General features: G+C 33.4%; 1 protein-coding gene across 3 annotated transcripts in view; it reads left to right on the top strand.

The window, feature by feature from the left end:
• FAM184A (family with sequence similarity 184 member A) overlaps positions 1-17,233 on the top strand; it is a 100,052-nt gene extending 82,819 nt beyond the window's left edge. Inside the window, exons 12-18 of one of the 3 annotated variants that reach the window (XM_063098087.1) lie at positions 994-1,121; positions 2,628-2,812; positions 3,260-3,406; positions 10,231-10,348; positions 12,679-12,783; positions 15,334-15,536; positions 17,152-17,233. In XM_063098087.1, the coding sequence (XP_062954157.1) occupies positions 994-1,121; positions 2,628-2,812; positions 3,260-3,406; positions 10,231-10,348; positions 12,679-12,783; positions 15,334-15,536; positions 17,152-17,233 (968 nt within the window). The remainder of the gene's footprint in view (positions 1-993; positions 1,122-2,627; positions 2,813-3,259; positions 3,407-10,230; positions 10,349-12,678; positions 12,784-15,333; positions 15,537-17,151) is intronic. The other 2 variants (XM_063098088.1, XM_063098089.1) reach the window with 2 other exon arrangements.
• Positions 17,234-17,493: the final 260 nt, after the last annotated feature.

The raw sequence follows: 17,493 nt of genomic DNA, 5'->3' as shown, positions 1-17,493 counted from the left end.
ATTCTCCAAGTTCCTTCAGGCACACTGTCACGTATATCTCAATTTGAGAACTATGAGCCAAAGTTAAAAGCATTTTGTACTAAAACTTTCTCAGCCTGGGTTCCATTTTCTTTCCAGTATGATCATGTGTACTGTGGCTTTCTGCCATACCAAACCTCTTAGAATTTACCAGACAGACCAGGTTCTTTCTGCTTTTGAATATGTTATCACTTCTTCTGAATGCTTTTCTCTGTCTCTCCTTGGAGAACTCTTACCCTACTCTTAGACTGAGTTATTGTGACAGTTCTTTAGTGATAGTGTCCCCAATTTCCTGCTCTTAGGAAATTTGGGTGCTTCCACCACAACATACCTAATGTTCATGTCTGAGACCCCACTTAATTCCCTGGCAGAATGCTTCCCCTCTAGCCTGTGCAAGTTAGAAGAACAGGGTTATGTTTTATTCTCCCTTAGAATAGTGCCTGACATCCAATAAATGTTTGTAGTTTGAATGAAATAATCAATCCCAAACTCAAATGAAAGCAATGACCTCCAGATCCCTAAAAGCATTTACCAGCCAGTAATTAACATCTTTCAGGGATGTTATGGAAGAATTCTCACTTGGCTGGGAAGTTACCTCCTAAATAGTTGTTATGGTACCATTCAACTCTAAAATTTTATTATTGTAATAGCGAAAGAGAAGATCTAAAAACATTTTATCTCCATTAGCACTTTACCTGCAAACTGAAAGCATGTATAGAAATGCCCTGATCCACTTAAGCATTTGATATTTTTTATGTCCTCATCAAAGCTAGATGAACTTTAAATTCATGATAGTATATGATAGTCTATAATGTTTAAATTTATGATAGTTTATAGTAGTCTATTAACAATTAGTTGGCATATACAAATGTCCTAATTTTAAAAATAATATTCTGTGACTTTTACAATTTTTATCTAAAGTATCAATAATATTTTTGAAATTTGCTAAACTTTTTCTTTCTTCCTGCTTTCCAGCTTCCTTACGCTCAGAACTAAACCATCAACATGCAGCTGCAATTGATTTGTTACGGCATAATCATCATCAAGAATTGGCAGCTGCTAAAATGGAATTAGAGAGAAGCATAGACATCAGCAGAAGACAGGTAAATAAGAATATTCTGTTCTTTGATGATTTCTGAAATGCGAGTTGATTGAATGTGCACAATTTTCTGAAAATTATTTTGTAATAACTGTTATTTTTACTAGTTGTTATTTGCTATGTATATTGAAGGGTTATATTTCTAAAGGGAAATAAGTAATTCAACTTTAGCATACTTGAGTCATAAAAGTACGTTCTATTTGATGACCTTTTAATTAAATATTTTGAATTTTATTTGCAGTTTGGGAAAGTGAACAATATAAATAATATGAAGAGTGAGGACAGCACTGTTCAATAGAACTATCCATGATAATGGGCCCATTCTACATCTGTGGTACCCATTGTGGTAGTCAGTAGCCATATGAGCCAAATATGAGAGGTCTTCAAAAAGTTCATAGAAAGATTTGTATTATTTTTCAATTCCATTTTTTTCACAAAGCTTTTGAAGTACCTTCATATGTCTAGCGCATCCAAGAAATTGCATTTTCAATTTTATGTAATTTTAATTAATTTAAACTTTAGTTTAAAGAGCCATAATGGGTAGCACAGCTATAGAAGCCGCAGGTCCTAAAGAAGAAAAATGATAATTTATATTTCCATATCTTTCTAGCATAGCTACTATTATACTTTTTAAACTTTGCTCTTTGGCCAAGGGTAAGTTAATTAATTAGATAGTTTGTGATAAATTAAATAAATTAATTGATTAATTAGATAGTTTGTGACCTTGAATGTATGTATGTCTAGATGGGTGGATTTTTAGGCATACTGCAATGAAAGCTGATATTTATTAGTTTATTAGACTTATGACTTTCACTTTGTTAGTCTTCACCTGAGTTAAATGATCAGCCCAAATTCCCCTTCATTGCTAGGAAGTTTTAAAGGAACTACTTGGTAACCATGGAGGGAAGTTATATTCTCTTCGACTAGACTTATATGGAAATTGACAATGTCTATGCCTGCAGAACTTGTAGAAAACAGTGGCATCTAGATGAATGGAAGGGAGCTTATCTGTCTGATAAGATTACTGCTAGACCAGCACTAAGTAGACAAAGTCTGCTTTCTAAGCCTTGGGATGTGTGTGTTGGGAGGGCCTCCATAGGTGCAGATCCTTTTTAGATTAAAGGACAGTGGTCCCAACATTTTACTATAGACTGTCTAACTTGCTAAGTATTTAAGAGCTCTGTGTTCTAATCTCAGCTCTGCCACTGATTACAAATCATCTTTGGACACATCATCTCTTGGGTATTGGTTTCCTCAACTGTAAAATGAGAGAGATGTGCTTTTATGATTTTTTGGGCCTTGTAACCCTGACATTACTGAAGGTATATCCATATAAACATTTCATATATGTATGGAGAAGAGGCCTTGAGGTTTTCTTGTTTCAGCAGTTTGCTTTTGAAGCAGTGTCAGAATAATTACATTTGACATTCTAGTATATCATTTTTCCCCCTAAGATAAATATAGAAAGCAAATATGTAGAAAACTTTTAAGAATTATTTGTATTTTACAGAGTAAAGAGCACATGTGTAGAATAACAGATCTACAAGAGGAATTAAGGCACAGAGAGCATCATATCTCTGACTTGGATAAGGAGGTACAGCACCTTCATGAGAATATAAGTGCCCTAACCAAAGAATTGGAATTTAAGGGGAAAGAAATTCTCAGAATTCGAAGTGAATCAAACCAACAGATGAGGTATGCTGTTAATTACAACAGAAGGAATGTGCAGTGTTATATGAAAGACTGTTGTGATGAAATTTAGCAGTACCTGACTATTTTTGTGACTAGATTGTCCTTCTAATAAGATATTGAAGACCACTTTTTACTTTATTTGATGACTATGTTATAATTCAGAACATAGATAAAATGTTTATGTTTTAAATGATGTATATGTACTTAACAACTTTGGAAATTACATATAATTAACTAAAATCTTTTAAAAATATTATGTGAAAAAGCATTAAAGGAGACAACTTTAACACAAGCAAGAAGATTATAGCAAAGTAAGTAGCTTAATTTAGGCTGTTTCCATTAATTTTCTACATATTATACCAAAAACCATTTCAAATCTGGTAGAATATAGAAAATTTTGAAAGCTTGACTTCAGAATAACATTTTCTTAACTAAAAATAAATTAAACAGGTTGCATGAACAAGATTTAAACAAGAGGCTTGAAAAAGAGCTGGATGTCATGACAGCAGACCACCTCAGAGAGAAAAATATCATGCGGGCAGATTTTAATAAGACTAACGAGCTACTCAAGGAAATAAATGCAGCTTTACAAGTGTCGTAAGTCATACTATATTAAAGAAAAGTTCATATGTGGATAATAAACTAAGGAACACTGTGTCTAATCTCATATTAGCTACTATTTTGATTTTAATAAAAATGATATTTAAAAAAGATAAGTTAAGTGCTATATTACAGATGGTAATTACAGAGTGATATGTTCTTTAATTAGGATAAGGCAGTTGAATGATTATTATTCATTAGCTCCTACTGCTAAAGTTCCACTAGGACAACACTTATCTAAAGAACATTCCTCATGATCATGAACTGTCATGCCATGGTGAAAACTCAAAATATGTCTACTGTTTAATGTTAAATAAGAAGATCATATTGTGAACAATAGGATTATGATCCTATACACACACATATACATACTAACACATATTTTTTTACAAAAATATCAAAATATTTTTAAAAACAAAAACAAACTTTTAATGGTAGTAGTTTCCTGTAGGGAGTGGATTAGGAGGTAGTGGGGGTAGGAAAGAGCAAAGACTTTTCCTTTTTATTTTATATACATTAGTTAGGTATTGTTTGTATTCCTGCAAGAATCATTTGATTGCTTTATGATTTTAAAAATCAGTAAAGGAAAAACATTACAAATAAAGTTACTACTAATACATAGTAACTCCAATATTGTTAAAGCCAAAATTTCAAATTATTGCTTAGTGTTCTTTACAAATATTTAATAACCCCTCTCTTAGATACTTACTGTATTAGTCTGTTTCTATTGCTTATAACAGAGTACCTGCAACTGGGTAACTTATAAAGAAATTAAGTTTATTTCTTACAGTTTGAAGACTGGGAAGTCCATAGTCCAAGGGGTGCATCTGATGAGGGCCTTCTTGGTGGTGGCTCTACAGTGACACAGGGTGTCACATGGCAAGAATGGCTGAGCAAGAGAGCTAACCTGCTCACTTGCTCCCCTTTTCAAGCCATCAGAACCACACCCATGACCACCCATTAAACCATCATTGGATTAATCCATTCACAAGAGTACAGTCCTCACAATCTAATTACCTTTTAAAGGCCCCACCTTTCAATGGATTTTCCACCCTCTTAACACTGTTACTTAAGATTAAGTTTCCAGTACATGAACCTTTGGGGGACATGTTCAACCCACAGCACTTATAAACTGCTAGAGTCAACACAACTTGTATTCAGTCCATCTCTGTGGTCTAAACGCTGCTCCAACTTAAGTTATTCAGAATTAATCTCCTCTAAGCTGCTGCTAATGGCTTATTTACCTTTAGTCTCTCCTCTTCCAATCAGGTAAAAAGTCTTCTTTAAAATATATGTGTGTGTGTGCGTGTGTGTGTGTGTGTGTGTGTGTATACTCACATACTTCAATAAAGTCACAATTAGTGACTAATCTCATTACCTTCAGTGTCAAAGTCAAACTTAAACTCTTAGCTCCAGTGTGTCTTATTCTGCATCATCCAACAGTTAGCCTTATTCTGTCTACTGTCCTTGTATCAGCCAAGCTGACCTTTCTGGTTTCCTTCCAGGATTCTCCTGTGCTGTCCTCTATAGTCTAGAATAGCCTCCTACACTATTACTATCTAATAACCTTCCTCAAATCTAAAACTTATCTTCTCATATTTTATCCATGTAACCAATTCAGTCTCACAGTAAATATTGTTAAATACGTATGCTCAAGCACGCACACACACACATTCACTTAAGTAGAAACAGAAAACAGTCGGGCCCCTAGACATTGGCATTTACTTGACGGTCCTCTAAGGTGAGGTCCTCTTTCTTATGGATATATTCAGAATCTTCACATTAGTAAGTACGCAATGTCTCATGAATGAATTTTATGGGGATTCCCTATCATTTTTACCACTTTGTGACATTGCCCTTGACATGGTGAGGAGACTCATATTATTTTCCCTACTACAGTGGATTTTGGTGTTTGCTATTATTAGAGATAATTTTTAAATCCTTTTGAGCCACAGTATGAGCTCAAGTATCTGCACTGTAGAAGAGCTCGTAACCTCATGCATTGTGCAGAAGTGAAATACAATAAATTTAAGTGTCTTGTCTGCACTTCTCCTGGCCTCCATATTATTCATCTGGCAGAGGCCAAAATCCTGGCATCCCCCACTTCATACTCTGAAAAAGCATGCTTACAAAAAGAATAACCTCTGTTTGTCCATGTGTCCTGTCTTTTCAGAATGTTAATTTACAGAATAAAGTTGTGTCTTTGTTTTTGCTTTTTTCTTTCTTAATATGGTTTTGTACTTTATCAATTTTCAGTAGATAGTAAATAATTACTTATTTTTCTTTATAATGATCATTTTTAATAGCTGAATAATTAGTATTACTGATAAAATATTTTATCTGCTTTTCTAGACCTACCATTCATTGTATACTTAGGCTTGGGTCCATGCTAAAGAGTGATATTTCTTTTCTTACCCAGAAACCTGCTGCCATTGTATAATTAGCCCCTAGCTTTAAGTATTTACTCTTAGTTAAAAACAAACACACATACAAATTTATTTTCAGCCAGTGCTGTCCAGTAGATTTCCTGTGATAATGAAAATGTTCTATATCTGCTTTGTCCAGTATAGTAGCTACTAGTCACAAATGGTTATTGAAAACTTAAACTATGGCTAGTGCAACTGAGCTGAATTTTTAATTTCATTTTTATTAATTAAAATGTAAGTAGCCACATATAGGCTAGTGACTACCATATCGGAAAGGACAGTTTTAGACTACTGGATATTTCTGGCCCATATCCTTAAATGCAGCCGCTTGGATCTGCTGAATGGTTTGGATTTAGAGATGGTGAACAGGGAGTGTCTGTTACAGCTTATGGAGCTGGAGGGAACAATATCTGAATGATTCGCACCCAGCTTGTTCCAAAGGACTAGTACCCTACTGAAGCTCCTAATCAGTAGCACCCTGGCTTTAAAGCTTTCAAACCAGAAAAACCCTATGGATTCTTGACAGGTGTTGGCGGTAGAGGGACTGAAGGAACATGGTTCAGCTTGCCAGGCTGAAGCCTGAAGCTGAGGAAGCTCTGGAGTAGGTATAAGCTTTTCGCTTCTGCTCCAGCCCCAAATCCTGTTGGACTCTAGGGAAGAGGGGAGCAAGAAATTTAAAGGATAGAAAATACACTCTATGTATTGTAGAAATGGTAATAGGAGTTCTAGATCTCTTATGGAATGATTATTAGAAATCCTCTTCTCTCGTGCTGGGTATTAAAGTCTTCTTAGATTTTCAGATAATTCTATAGAAATTGTATTTTCTTCAGTGATATTTTATCATAGTAAAAACATTGTGTCTAAAATGTCACAGTTTTTGTCTGTTTTAGAAACAAATGAGAGAACGGGCTATTTGATTTTATTTAAATGATTTTTTCTGTAGGTAAGAAAGTTTAAGCTAAATGAAAATATACTCTAGAACTTGGGGTCATGTCAGATTTTTATTATGCAAAAAAGATGGTTCAGAAATTATTATTGATTGTTTAGATTTACTTTACATTAACTTCTCACTGTGCTGGAACAAAAAGATCATTTCTTCTTGAGAAAAATGTTGAGTTTCTGTACTTGGACTTTAAATAGGTCAGTAATCCCTGAAAGAAGCATTCCACCACACTAAAATTACTTATTCTTTGAAAGGTTTTTTTTTTTGGCAGCTGGCCAGTGCAGGTATCTGAACCCTTCACCTTGGTGTTATCAGCACCACACTCTAACCAACTGAGCTAACCGGCCAGCCCATGAAAGTTTTGAGTCCTTTTAGCTGTAATACCCCTGTAATTTTTGTTGTCGTTTGATTTTTAATTTACCATTCAGGTTATTTTCATAAGCTTTGTGAAGTAAGGAAGTAGTAGGCTTGTTGTCACAAGTTGGAGTCTGTGATCATAATTTATGAGAAAAGTTCAATGTTAAAATACTTTAATTACTGTATTTCCTCTATTTAAGACTGTAGAGAAGGATGGTATAATAGAGTTCTTTCATCTTTATAAAATTAAAGTTCTAAAATATTTGTGTGCCTAGTAATATTATTGTTTGGCTCTAAAAATCTCAATTCACTGTTTTTTGTTTTTTGGGTTTTTTTTGCTCAAATTTTTTAAACAACAGCATGGGGGGACTATACTTTGGAAACTTTTATACAGTTTTGTATAAATTTTTAGGCATTCATATTTTAGATCTGTGTTGTCCATGAACCTTAGACATTGACCTATATATTCTCAGGGCCAAAAAAAAAATCAGGGCATGCATGCCTGGTGAGAATCCAACAGTAATTTCATGTGTTCTACTTCTTTCTAGTCTTTGTATTACTTTTAATGGGAATCTGTGTTTTGAGTAAAAGGCTGTGTGGTACCCTCAATGTAGTATTTCTCAGGCTTTAATCATGCCTATACAACCTTTGGGAATTTGGTCATTTCTGGCCACTTATTATTTTCTTCATATTTTTAATTGACTCATTTTATCTTAAAAATTTAACAGAAAAACTTGATATCACTACAGTAAAATTAAAATCATTATTATTACTGAAAAATTGTATCCCTTCCTATAAATAGAAGCTAAGCTATAATTATATAAATGTAAATTCTGTGAAAATAAGACAGTGTTATTAGATTCTAGCTAGCATTGACGCTCAGGGTCTACCCAAGTGTTGTGAAATATGGTAATGAGCACATGTTATGAAGGCATTTAAGATATTTAGAACAAATAGACTTTCTCCTTCTTGTGATCAGAAAGATTAAAGAAAAACTTAAGTATTACCTGGTCTTTAAGAAGCAATGCTAGTTTAGAGAGAGAGCTGCCAGAGACAATTGAAGAAAGGGAAAATGTTGACTAGTGTTGGCTTGAAATGGACATTGGCATAGTACCAAGTTTTCTTCCTATTAGAATTTTGAAAGACTAATAATTCTAGAGATATGAATATATGAGGGGTCTTCAAAAAGTTCGTGGAAGTATTTGTATTATCTTTCAGTTCTATCTTTTCCATGAACTTTTTGAAGTACTCTCGTACTTGCAGGTTAAATCTATATCATATTACTTGTTCTCTCCTTTAATGCTTTCCCATTTGTATTTATATAGATTGTGTTACTTCAATTTAATCAATTATTTTGTTCCTATTTAACATCCAGGTATCTTTCTTGTTAGATATTTTTGGTGATGTAAACATATTTTGTGGAGAGAAATAACTGATAATAATTCTGCAGGAGAAGAATATTTAAAGTAAATAAAAACACACACTAGAAATTGGGTTCAGGCGAAACCTTTATTATGCAAAGAAGGTGGTTCAGAGACTGTAACTGATCATTTTAGACTCACTTTACCTTAACTTCTCATGGTACTAGAACAAAAAGATAGAAATAATAGTTTCAAATAAAGCTTTAAATTTAGTTTTTTTAGCTATTATTTATACCAAGCATTCTTGTTCAGCTGCAGCAAGCAGTTCAAAAATCTCATGCAGTACTTTGCTTTTAATGATAAAAGTGCTCCAAAGGCATCTTGGTGGCTATTCTAGCATGAAATCCAAATGCCTTTTTCCTTGAATAGATCAGTATTTCTCAACCTTCTGAAAACCTTTGTCCATAAAATACAATCGTGATAAAATACAAAGTCACTTTATGTGAGCTCAGTGGGTCACGTTATTTTTCACTTGGTCTGCATTGTCACAAAAGAACAAAGGTAAAGATAGTGAAACTTACACATTGCACAACTAACTTCACACTAAACTGACAAAATCCCAACTGATCCTGAGCCAATCACTTCTTAACCCTCATTATCCTCATGCCTCCCCATACCCCTGTTTAGAACTTTAGCCAGGCGGCTGGGTAGGGAGCCAAGTATGTTATCTCCAAATCTTTAGCTTGGGCTGAGTTAGTGGAAGGGTTTTATGATACTAAAGTACACAGAGATTCTGGGATGGGGGCAGGAGTGGATCACTGATTTCTAGAAGATAGATTGTTTGAAAGTTACTCAATATTTGTTGAGTGAATAAATTTTTCTGGGAATCTTCATTAACCATAATTGTATTAAGCTTAAGTTCTATTTATATTCTGAAAACAATAAGATTTTTAAATTGTTCTAATTATTTACATTTTCTAAAATTGAAAGTACTTTTTTTCGAACTAAGCCAGCCGTTTCTATTTGCATTCTCTTCAGTCTGCCTTGTCCTAGATTCTGCAGTGTCTGCGTCACCTCTGCTTATAAAAAATGGCCTCTATTTTAGTCTTTAGTGGCATTTAATACTGATATCATTTGGGGCAGAATAGGCCTAGAAGGGAATATAATTCTCATATCTGATGAAACTTTTTTATAGTTTACATGTATTGGCTGGTAATATAGAATTTTTAGCTGTATTTTCCATAAACCAAGAAAGAATGATGTCATACATGCGCGTCCTTTGTTCCCCTTTCCTCTGTATCTCCTCTTGTCTCTTTTATATATGTTACCAACCCTATGTCCTCACACAATATTGTATTTGTGGCAAGCACTCCTAAGAGGAAGCCTGCATTTCTAGTTTCAAGCCTGTATTTGTTAGGTTAGTATTATTCAGCATATCACTTCTTCTGCAGAGCTCACCTTGCCTCATCCCCAAATATTCTTGAATGACGTAAATGAATGAATTTCTAAAAAAGTAACCTGCAGTGTCTTTAATAATATCGTCTAACCTCTGAAAAGCCTTTAATATAACACTATAGCTCTTGAAACAATCATGTCATTATGTTTAAAGGTTTTAAGGAAAAAAGTTTTGTTTCAAATTTTGTTGTGTTCAACTGGACTAATTTGGAAAATGTAGGTATTACAATAGAATGTGTTTGAATTATTAAAATGAGCTAAAGGCTTTCTTGTTTTTAGACTAGAAGAATTGGAAGAAAAATATCTAATGAGAGAATCAAAACCAGAAGATATACAGATGATTACAGAATTAAAAGTCATGCTTGCAGAAAGAGACCAGGTCATAAAGAAACTAATTGTAAGATATTTTGATTTTGGTATAACTATGTTAGTAATCAGTAGACTATTGATTGAGAAAATATTATTAAGTATTGCTAAGTGAAAATGGAAAGTATAAAATATGTGCATTGAGACTGAAAGTTATTAAAATGTTTATGAATGAGGATAAGAAAATATCAAGTAATTTTTAAAATTTAAATTTTGCATTAAGGTAAGGGAATTGTGCCTTTTCATTTTTTTTTTTAAAGAAAGAAATGGTGTTTTTCCATGCATCTGAAATGTTTAATAATTTGTCATTGCCAAAATATAACTAATGTACTACTGAACTGTGTGTATGTGTGTGTATTGTACATGTAGAATTAGAATTGGTTAGGAAAGAACAGTCAACACATCCATGCATTAGCCTGTATTGTACAATTCCAGGTTATCATGTGAATTTACTAAAATGTGTTCCACTAAACACTGATTCAAAGAGATACAGATTGAGCAACACCGTTGCTTTCTGATGGTTCAGTGCACACAAACTTTGTTTTATACACAAAATTATTAAAATATCTTTTAGAAAATTACCTTCAGGCTATATGTATAAGGTGTACATGAAACATAAATGAGTTTCGTGGTTAGGCTTGGGCCCCTTCCCCAAGGTATCTCATTATGATATGCACAGATTCTAAAATCAGAAAAAAATCCAAAATTTGAAACACATCTTGTCCTAAGCATTTCAGATAAGGGATACTCAACCTGCACTCTATAGGAAAAGGGTTCCACGATCTAGCCTAAGAAAAGCTGCATGCTCTCTCTTGGACAGCCTGTAACACAGGTGTTAAGGGCTCTGTTATGTCCATCAGGCAAGAAAATACAGATTTAACAATAAATGCATTGCCTTCATTAATGCTATTAATCCTCAAGAATAAAAAATACACAGATGTTTTAGAATTCATAAAACATTTCAGAGTCTTCTAAAATTATGTCTCAATCAGTAATTAAAATATTGCTTTTTACTGCCACTAATGAATGAAAATCTTTCACAGTAAAATTAGAAATACAACGCCAGTCACTTTGCATGCTTATTGATCTCTTCAACTGAAAACTTTGGACATTAGCATGCAAAGAGAGCGTAAGAGCAGCACTGATTTCTGAAGTCCTTTTTCCTCAGTGAATCTCTTTTAGCGTTTATGAAAGCCAGCCTACTGTCTGGGACTAGAAGTTTCTGTTGAAAGCAACAGATAGTAGATTGGGGTACATAGAAGGAACTCAGGAGCAGGCTTTGGAAAGAGCGTATGCTACTTCAACCCATTAACCACCCAATTTTCCAAGTATTGTGAACATGAGCACAGGCCTCATAGATTGCTCTGTCTCATAGCAGTAGACTCAGGGAAAATTACTGTATATTTCACACATTAAATTAGCAAGCATAATGTGTATTTCATCTATGGTCCTTAGAAATGGCTATTGACTAATTCTTACCGAGGAAGTGTTACAAATAGAATTGTAATTTAACCTCATAACAGGGTAGGTATTAGTCTTCAAAGAGTAAATTAACTTTCCAAAGCAACACAACTCATCAGTGACAGGGCCAGGAAAGTAACCAAGGGTTCTTCCACACTCTTTCCACAACACCCTGATCCTGTGAGCCGTGAGACAATATGGGCCTAGATTGATAATTTAAATGACAGTTAGTGGTAACTAAGAGGGAGATGAAGATTCTAGTTCTTCTAGATTCCACTAGAATCTAGTACTGCTAGAGCACAACCTTGCATTCACACGTGAACTGTTCTATTTACTTATGGACTTCTCACAGTCTGCCTATTCAATTAGCACATCTTATTGGTGAAGCCAAAATCAAAAGTGTTCTCTCTCTATGGGCCATTTACTTTTTTCCTGTTCTGTGACTACCATTGCTATCATACATTGAAGTCTTAGATTAGGTGAGATCAAATCTATTTACAAGTGCTGAAGAATAATGATATATCATAGTATCATTCCTCACATGTGGAAACAACTCAGCCACGCGTACAGCTCCATGAATGCAAGTTTGATCTGCTCACACTGCACAATCAGCCCTGTGGAACAGAGATGGGACCAAATAAAACATTTAGGTCCAGTCTTGGAGGAAAAGGCCTTAGAGGGTAGAGTTGAGTCCGTGGGCATAGGGTTTAAAAGGCATTGAAAACTTACCCACCAGCAATCTTTAAGACACCAGCCATAAGGTCTAATCATCTTTGAATAAGGTATTTAAATCTTCATTCAGGTTTTAAATTAAATTTTGAATGAAATGGCATTTATAAATTAAGTTTTTAAATATTTGATAGAAAATGTTTGAAAGTTGTTTATAATTCTTTTGCATAGGAGGATAATAAATTTTATCAGCTGGAATTAGTCAATCGAGAAACTAACTTCAACAAAGTGTTTAACTCAAGTCCTACTGTTGGTGTTATTAATCCATTGACTAAGGTATGTGCTATAAACACTGTAAAATAGGGATGTGGTTTAAAACTTGATTAAAAATTTGGTAAAATATTTGGAACAGCATAGGATAAAGCTCCCCCAAAAATGTTTTTTTAAATTTAATAATCTAGCACTAAAATTTATGAATTCTTTGTGTTCATTTTCATTATAAGACTTAATAATAAATACTTATTGATAATTCCTACTCCTTAAAAATAATTTTAAATCAGTATTATAAAACCTTGGTTCTACCTTTTTGTTTCTCACATATCTAAAGAAAACTAAACTTCTATCTCTCCTTAAGACAATTTCTTGTCATATCCTTACTGATCATAATCCTCTGTGGGATACAGAAAGACACTCCAGCCCCAGATAACCAACACTACCCGTAGCTTAAGGCCTAACAGCTTAATGGACCTTGGATTGAATGTGCATTTTGTTGCCTACCAATTTTCAAAGAAGGCCTTTTCTTCTCTCAGTCTTATGACTGTTATTGACAATTAAAAATTGAATATGACTTATTCTGATACTTTGTTACTCTCTCAGGACAAATAGAAGAGCCTTGAAATGGACATGGCTCAGTCTTATACATCTTTGTACACCAGCTTCCCATGGCTTTAATCATAATGCTTTGAGTATAGTGGGTATTCAATAAATATTTGTTCACTTGAAAAATTTAATCACATTTTCTGTAAGGCACCACAAATTATTCTGCAAATTAAGTCAGTAATAAAGAATAAATAATTGTATATGTTGGCTTCACAGATATTATGAATCTTTTGGCAGAAATCAATAGTAAAATAAATAAAAGTTCTAGTGCTAAAACTGTTTTTTTAATTGAGATTTTATTAAGTTTCACATCATATCTAATTTCTTTTAGGCCCTTACCCAGAAATTTTGCTTTCAAAGCTCACAAAACTTCTGAATACATACTTTATTCACAAGTTAAAGTGCTCCAAACTTTAAACTTGAATGTTTTGTAAAATAGACTGCCTAAAGTAGAGAGCCATGCAAACAGTATCTCCAGAGCCTAAAATACTGCCTGGCACATAGAAAGCTCTCCAATAATTGGTGAATGAATGAATATAATTCGTTTTAATTTTTAAATTCATAATTTAGAGTGAAATAAGCCTTTAACTATAAAGCAAGATTATGAGACTTGTGGAAACAAGGTGTACTAGAAATATTTTCTTTTTCATTTATTATTTATTTTATTGGAATTAAAATTTTTGCTGCAAAACCATTGCCATAGAACTTTACCAATGATACGTTTGATTTTTAAAATAGAAACCATTAGTAGGTTTAATTATGCCCTCTGGTGACTAGAATAAGAAAATGCAAAAGACAAATCTTTGTAAGAACTTTCAAAGTACATTTGACTCCTAATAGTGACTTCAGTTTTCACAAATAGTTTGGAAGAAGATATTATTTTTCCTTTTTCTGGTTATGCTGAAATAGGAGTCTCTTGTCAGAGACTGTGGGTCACAGAATATGACATAGAGGAAAATGTCTTGATAGTGAGATACTTTATAAGTAAAGGAAAAGTTTAATCTTGTATTCTAATTGCATTATTTTTCAAACTTGAGTCATTTTCTGAAAACTTATTTCATAAATTTAATTAGTATACATCTAATTAGCAAAACAGGAGAATATTCTAAATATGTTACATATTAATTTTTATTCCTCATAGCAAGATGACACTCATTGATACTAGAGGTGTGAATAAAATACTTTGAGACGAAAGTTAAGGATTTGCAAGCTAATAGATTTTGTTAAGCTGCAATTGTATTCCTCTTTCTGTCTGTTAATTTTAAAGACTGATTAAAAATAAAAAACATTGTTTACTTTTGTTTCATAACTTTTAAATTAAAAAAAAAACTATGAGCCAATTAATCATACTGCCAATTAAATGGGAAATTAGACTTAATTATGCAGATTTAATTTTCTCTCTTCAGAAAGATGTTGCAGTCAATGTAAAACCAAATTATTTCTCTAAGTCAGCTTTAGGTCTTAAGTAGAAATGTGAAATTTGTGCCAAGCATTTTCTCATTCCTTTTTTTTTCCAGGCAAGAACTGCCTCCCTTTGACAGTCGATGGCTAAAGTTCATGGACCTCTCTTTTAAAATTATGTTTTGCTTTACCCCTTCTCCTAATTTTAGCCTAAATCTGTTTTAACCTCGTGGTATCTGCAAGATCTGCTCTTTTCCCCTCTATTTTCTCCTTCTCCTCCCAGTGTTCTCTACCCTCGGGCACTCTCGCTGCCCCTCCTCCCATTCCCATTGACCATTCCTACATGTTTCTTCCTCATTCTTTGTGTCCTGGTGGCATGCCTGTCTTTGAGGATTCCATGTAGATTCCATGTAGATAAAGAACACCTCCAAGGATCCCCAGACCACACTTTGGGTAACACTGGTTAATTTTAACACCCTAATTTAACATAAAGCTTCCAAAATTTTCCCATGCCAAAATTTTCCCATTCCTATTTATATCTTCTGCTATGCCTTCTCATTTGTCCTTATGCAGGGACTATCCTCACATGTATTATTTTTAATGCAGCAAAAGAAGAAGAATGATAAATCACCTACAAACAGGTTTGTGAGTGTTCCCAATCTAAGTGCTCTGGAATCTGGTGGAGTGGGCAATGGACATCCCAACCGCCTGGATCCCATTCCTAATTCTCCAGTCCACGATATTGAGTTCAACAGCAGCAAACCACTTCCACAGCCAGTGCCACCCAAAGAGCCCAAGACATTTTTGAGGTGAGCCTGTCTCACCAGTGGTTTTTTCTTTTCTTTTTTAACTTGAGAAATTTAACTTCTTCTATTGCAGAAATCCACTATTCCAACAATAACCTAAGAAAATTTCATAGTAATATTTATCACCTCTCTAGAAAACTCCCTTTTGACTTTGTTAAAAATTTTTTTTTCTGATTTCTTGTCACCAGGCAGTCAGTTTTCTAAAGGGCTTGAAGGGGTGTTAATATAATTCATATGCTTACAATTTTAATATTTATGGACAATTGTTTTTTTTTTTGTATTGTCACCAATTTTTCATTAATAATCCATCCTTATTGCAGAACTTTAAAATATTTTTTTATTTATTAAGTGGGCTTTATTTGTTTTTTATGTTATATATGTTTATGTTTTCCCTTTCTTGTTTACCAGACTTATTTATAAATATATATGCTTATAATTAAAATAAAAAATATGTAAGTTCTGGAAACGTAATGATATATTTAAGCAAAAAATAAATTTAGAAAAAATAATGATTTTTAAAATTAACATTTCAATTTTGTTACCTCAGAGTCATTAATTAAATATATTAAATAAATTTTGAATGAAATTGTTTAGCCAGTAGATAAGTCAGAAAGTACTATTGTTTTAAGCTCACCTTATTATTACTGATTTTCTGCTGCTTTAAATTTAATTTTTTTTCTTATTCTTACTAAATCTCAGCAGTGTCATTGGCAACAGTCTTATAAGTAGACAGTTCTTTTTAGGCTAGATGATTAATGACATAGTTAATGACTAATTATTTTAAACAGTAAAATAAATAGCAAGAATAAAAAAATAGTCAAATATACCTCTAACTGTGTCTCCTGCTAAATATTTTGTGTTGCTTATTTTCTTTGTGCATGGGTATGTTCAGGTTTCAGTAAGATGCATGTGCATGAGCTCAAGGAACATGACTACTGGAGTTTCCATTACACATTGCGTGCCTTGTAATTTCCCCCAAAGACGGTAGGGATTCTTTTGTTTTCTCAAGTAGCCCAAAGAGTCTTTAGTTAGAATTAAGATAAGTATAAATTATGTAAGTTCAAACATAGAGGGGAAATAGGATTTTTAATGCAGTCCTTTTCCTGGAGTATTTGCTTATGGAATTATGAAATGAAAGTTTAATATAAATATGTATATAGTAAAAATATTATACCTTACAGTTACTTTAGTTATATTTAAGGACACATCTGTAAGAATCAAATGCTTGTGTCACATTCTGAAATTTTAATTAACTAAAACAGAAAAGGTGCTGAATGAGAGGAAGATCTTACTCTCTCTTATTTGCCACAATTTCTCCTGAATTTTTTTTATTCAAAGGTGACATGATTCTTCTCAATTGTTTGTTTTTTGTCTTTTTGTAATTGTTGCTATGTGGCTCCTCCTTAACTGACTTCATCTGAGCTGCTGATGCGCTCTCGTGCTCTCATGGAGTGGAGAACCGATTCTAGCGTAGAGGGAGTAGCAAATCTTTATAGCACAGCTCCTAACATGGGGAACCAGTTCTTGTAATCTACACTGATGTTTTATGTGTGTTTTTCCCTATATTTTGCAAAACTACTTATTGCTGGGTTACATGTCTCTTTTTTTATGAATTTAGTCCTCCTCAGAGTGAAGCTTCTCCGGTGGCTTCTCCAGATCCCCAGCGCCAGGAGTGGTTTGCCCGATACTTCACATTCTGAAAGAATTGTGTTGGCACAGCTCTGTGTGGACTGTTACTAAGAGCATGACTTTATACAAATCATTATGTGAACAGGCTTTCTTATGTCAACTGTGAATGAGAAAGTATTTCTCTCTCCAATTTGAAAACACACTGTATTTCCTGTGGTATTTATTGGAATCACTCCATAAGGTACTATATTATGTGTGTAATTATAACAGTTATTTTTATTTGAGATGAAAGACTCTTTAACCTTTGTAATTACTGCATAATAAATTTTGT

The sequence above is a fragment of the Cynocephalus volans genome, chromosome 5 (genome assembly GCF_027409185.1).
Source record: "Cynocephalus volans isolate mCynVol1 chromosome 5, mCynVol1.pri, whole genome shotgun sequence".
Taxonomy (NCBI): Eukaryota; Metazoa; Chordata; class Mammalia; order Dermoptera; family Cynocephalidae; genus Cynocephalus; species Cynocephalus volans.
Note: the sequence above shows the minus strand (reverse complement) of the source record. Positions and strands in the feature narration are given on the sequence as shown.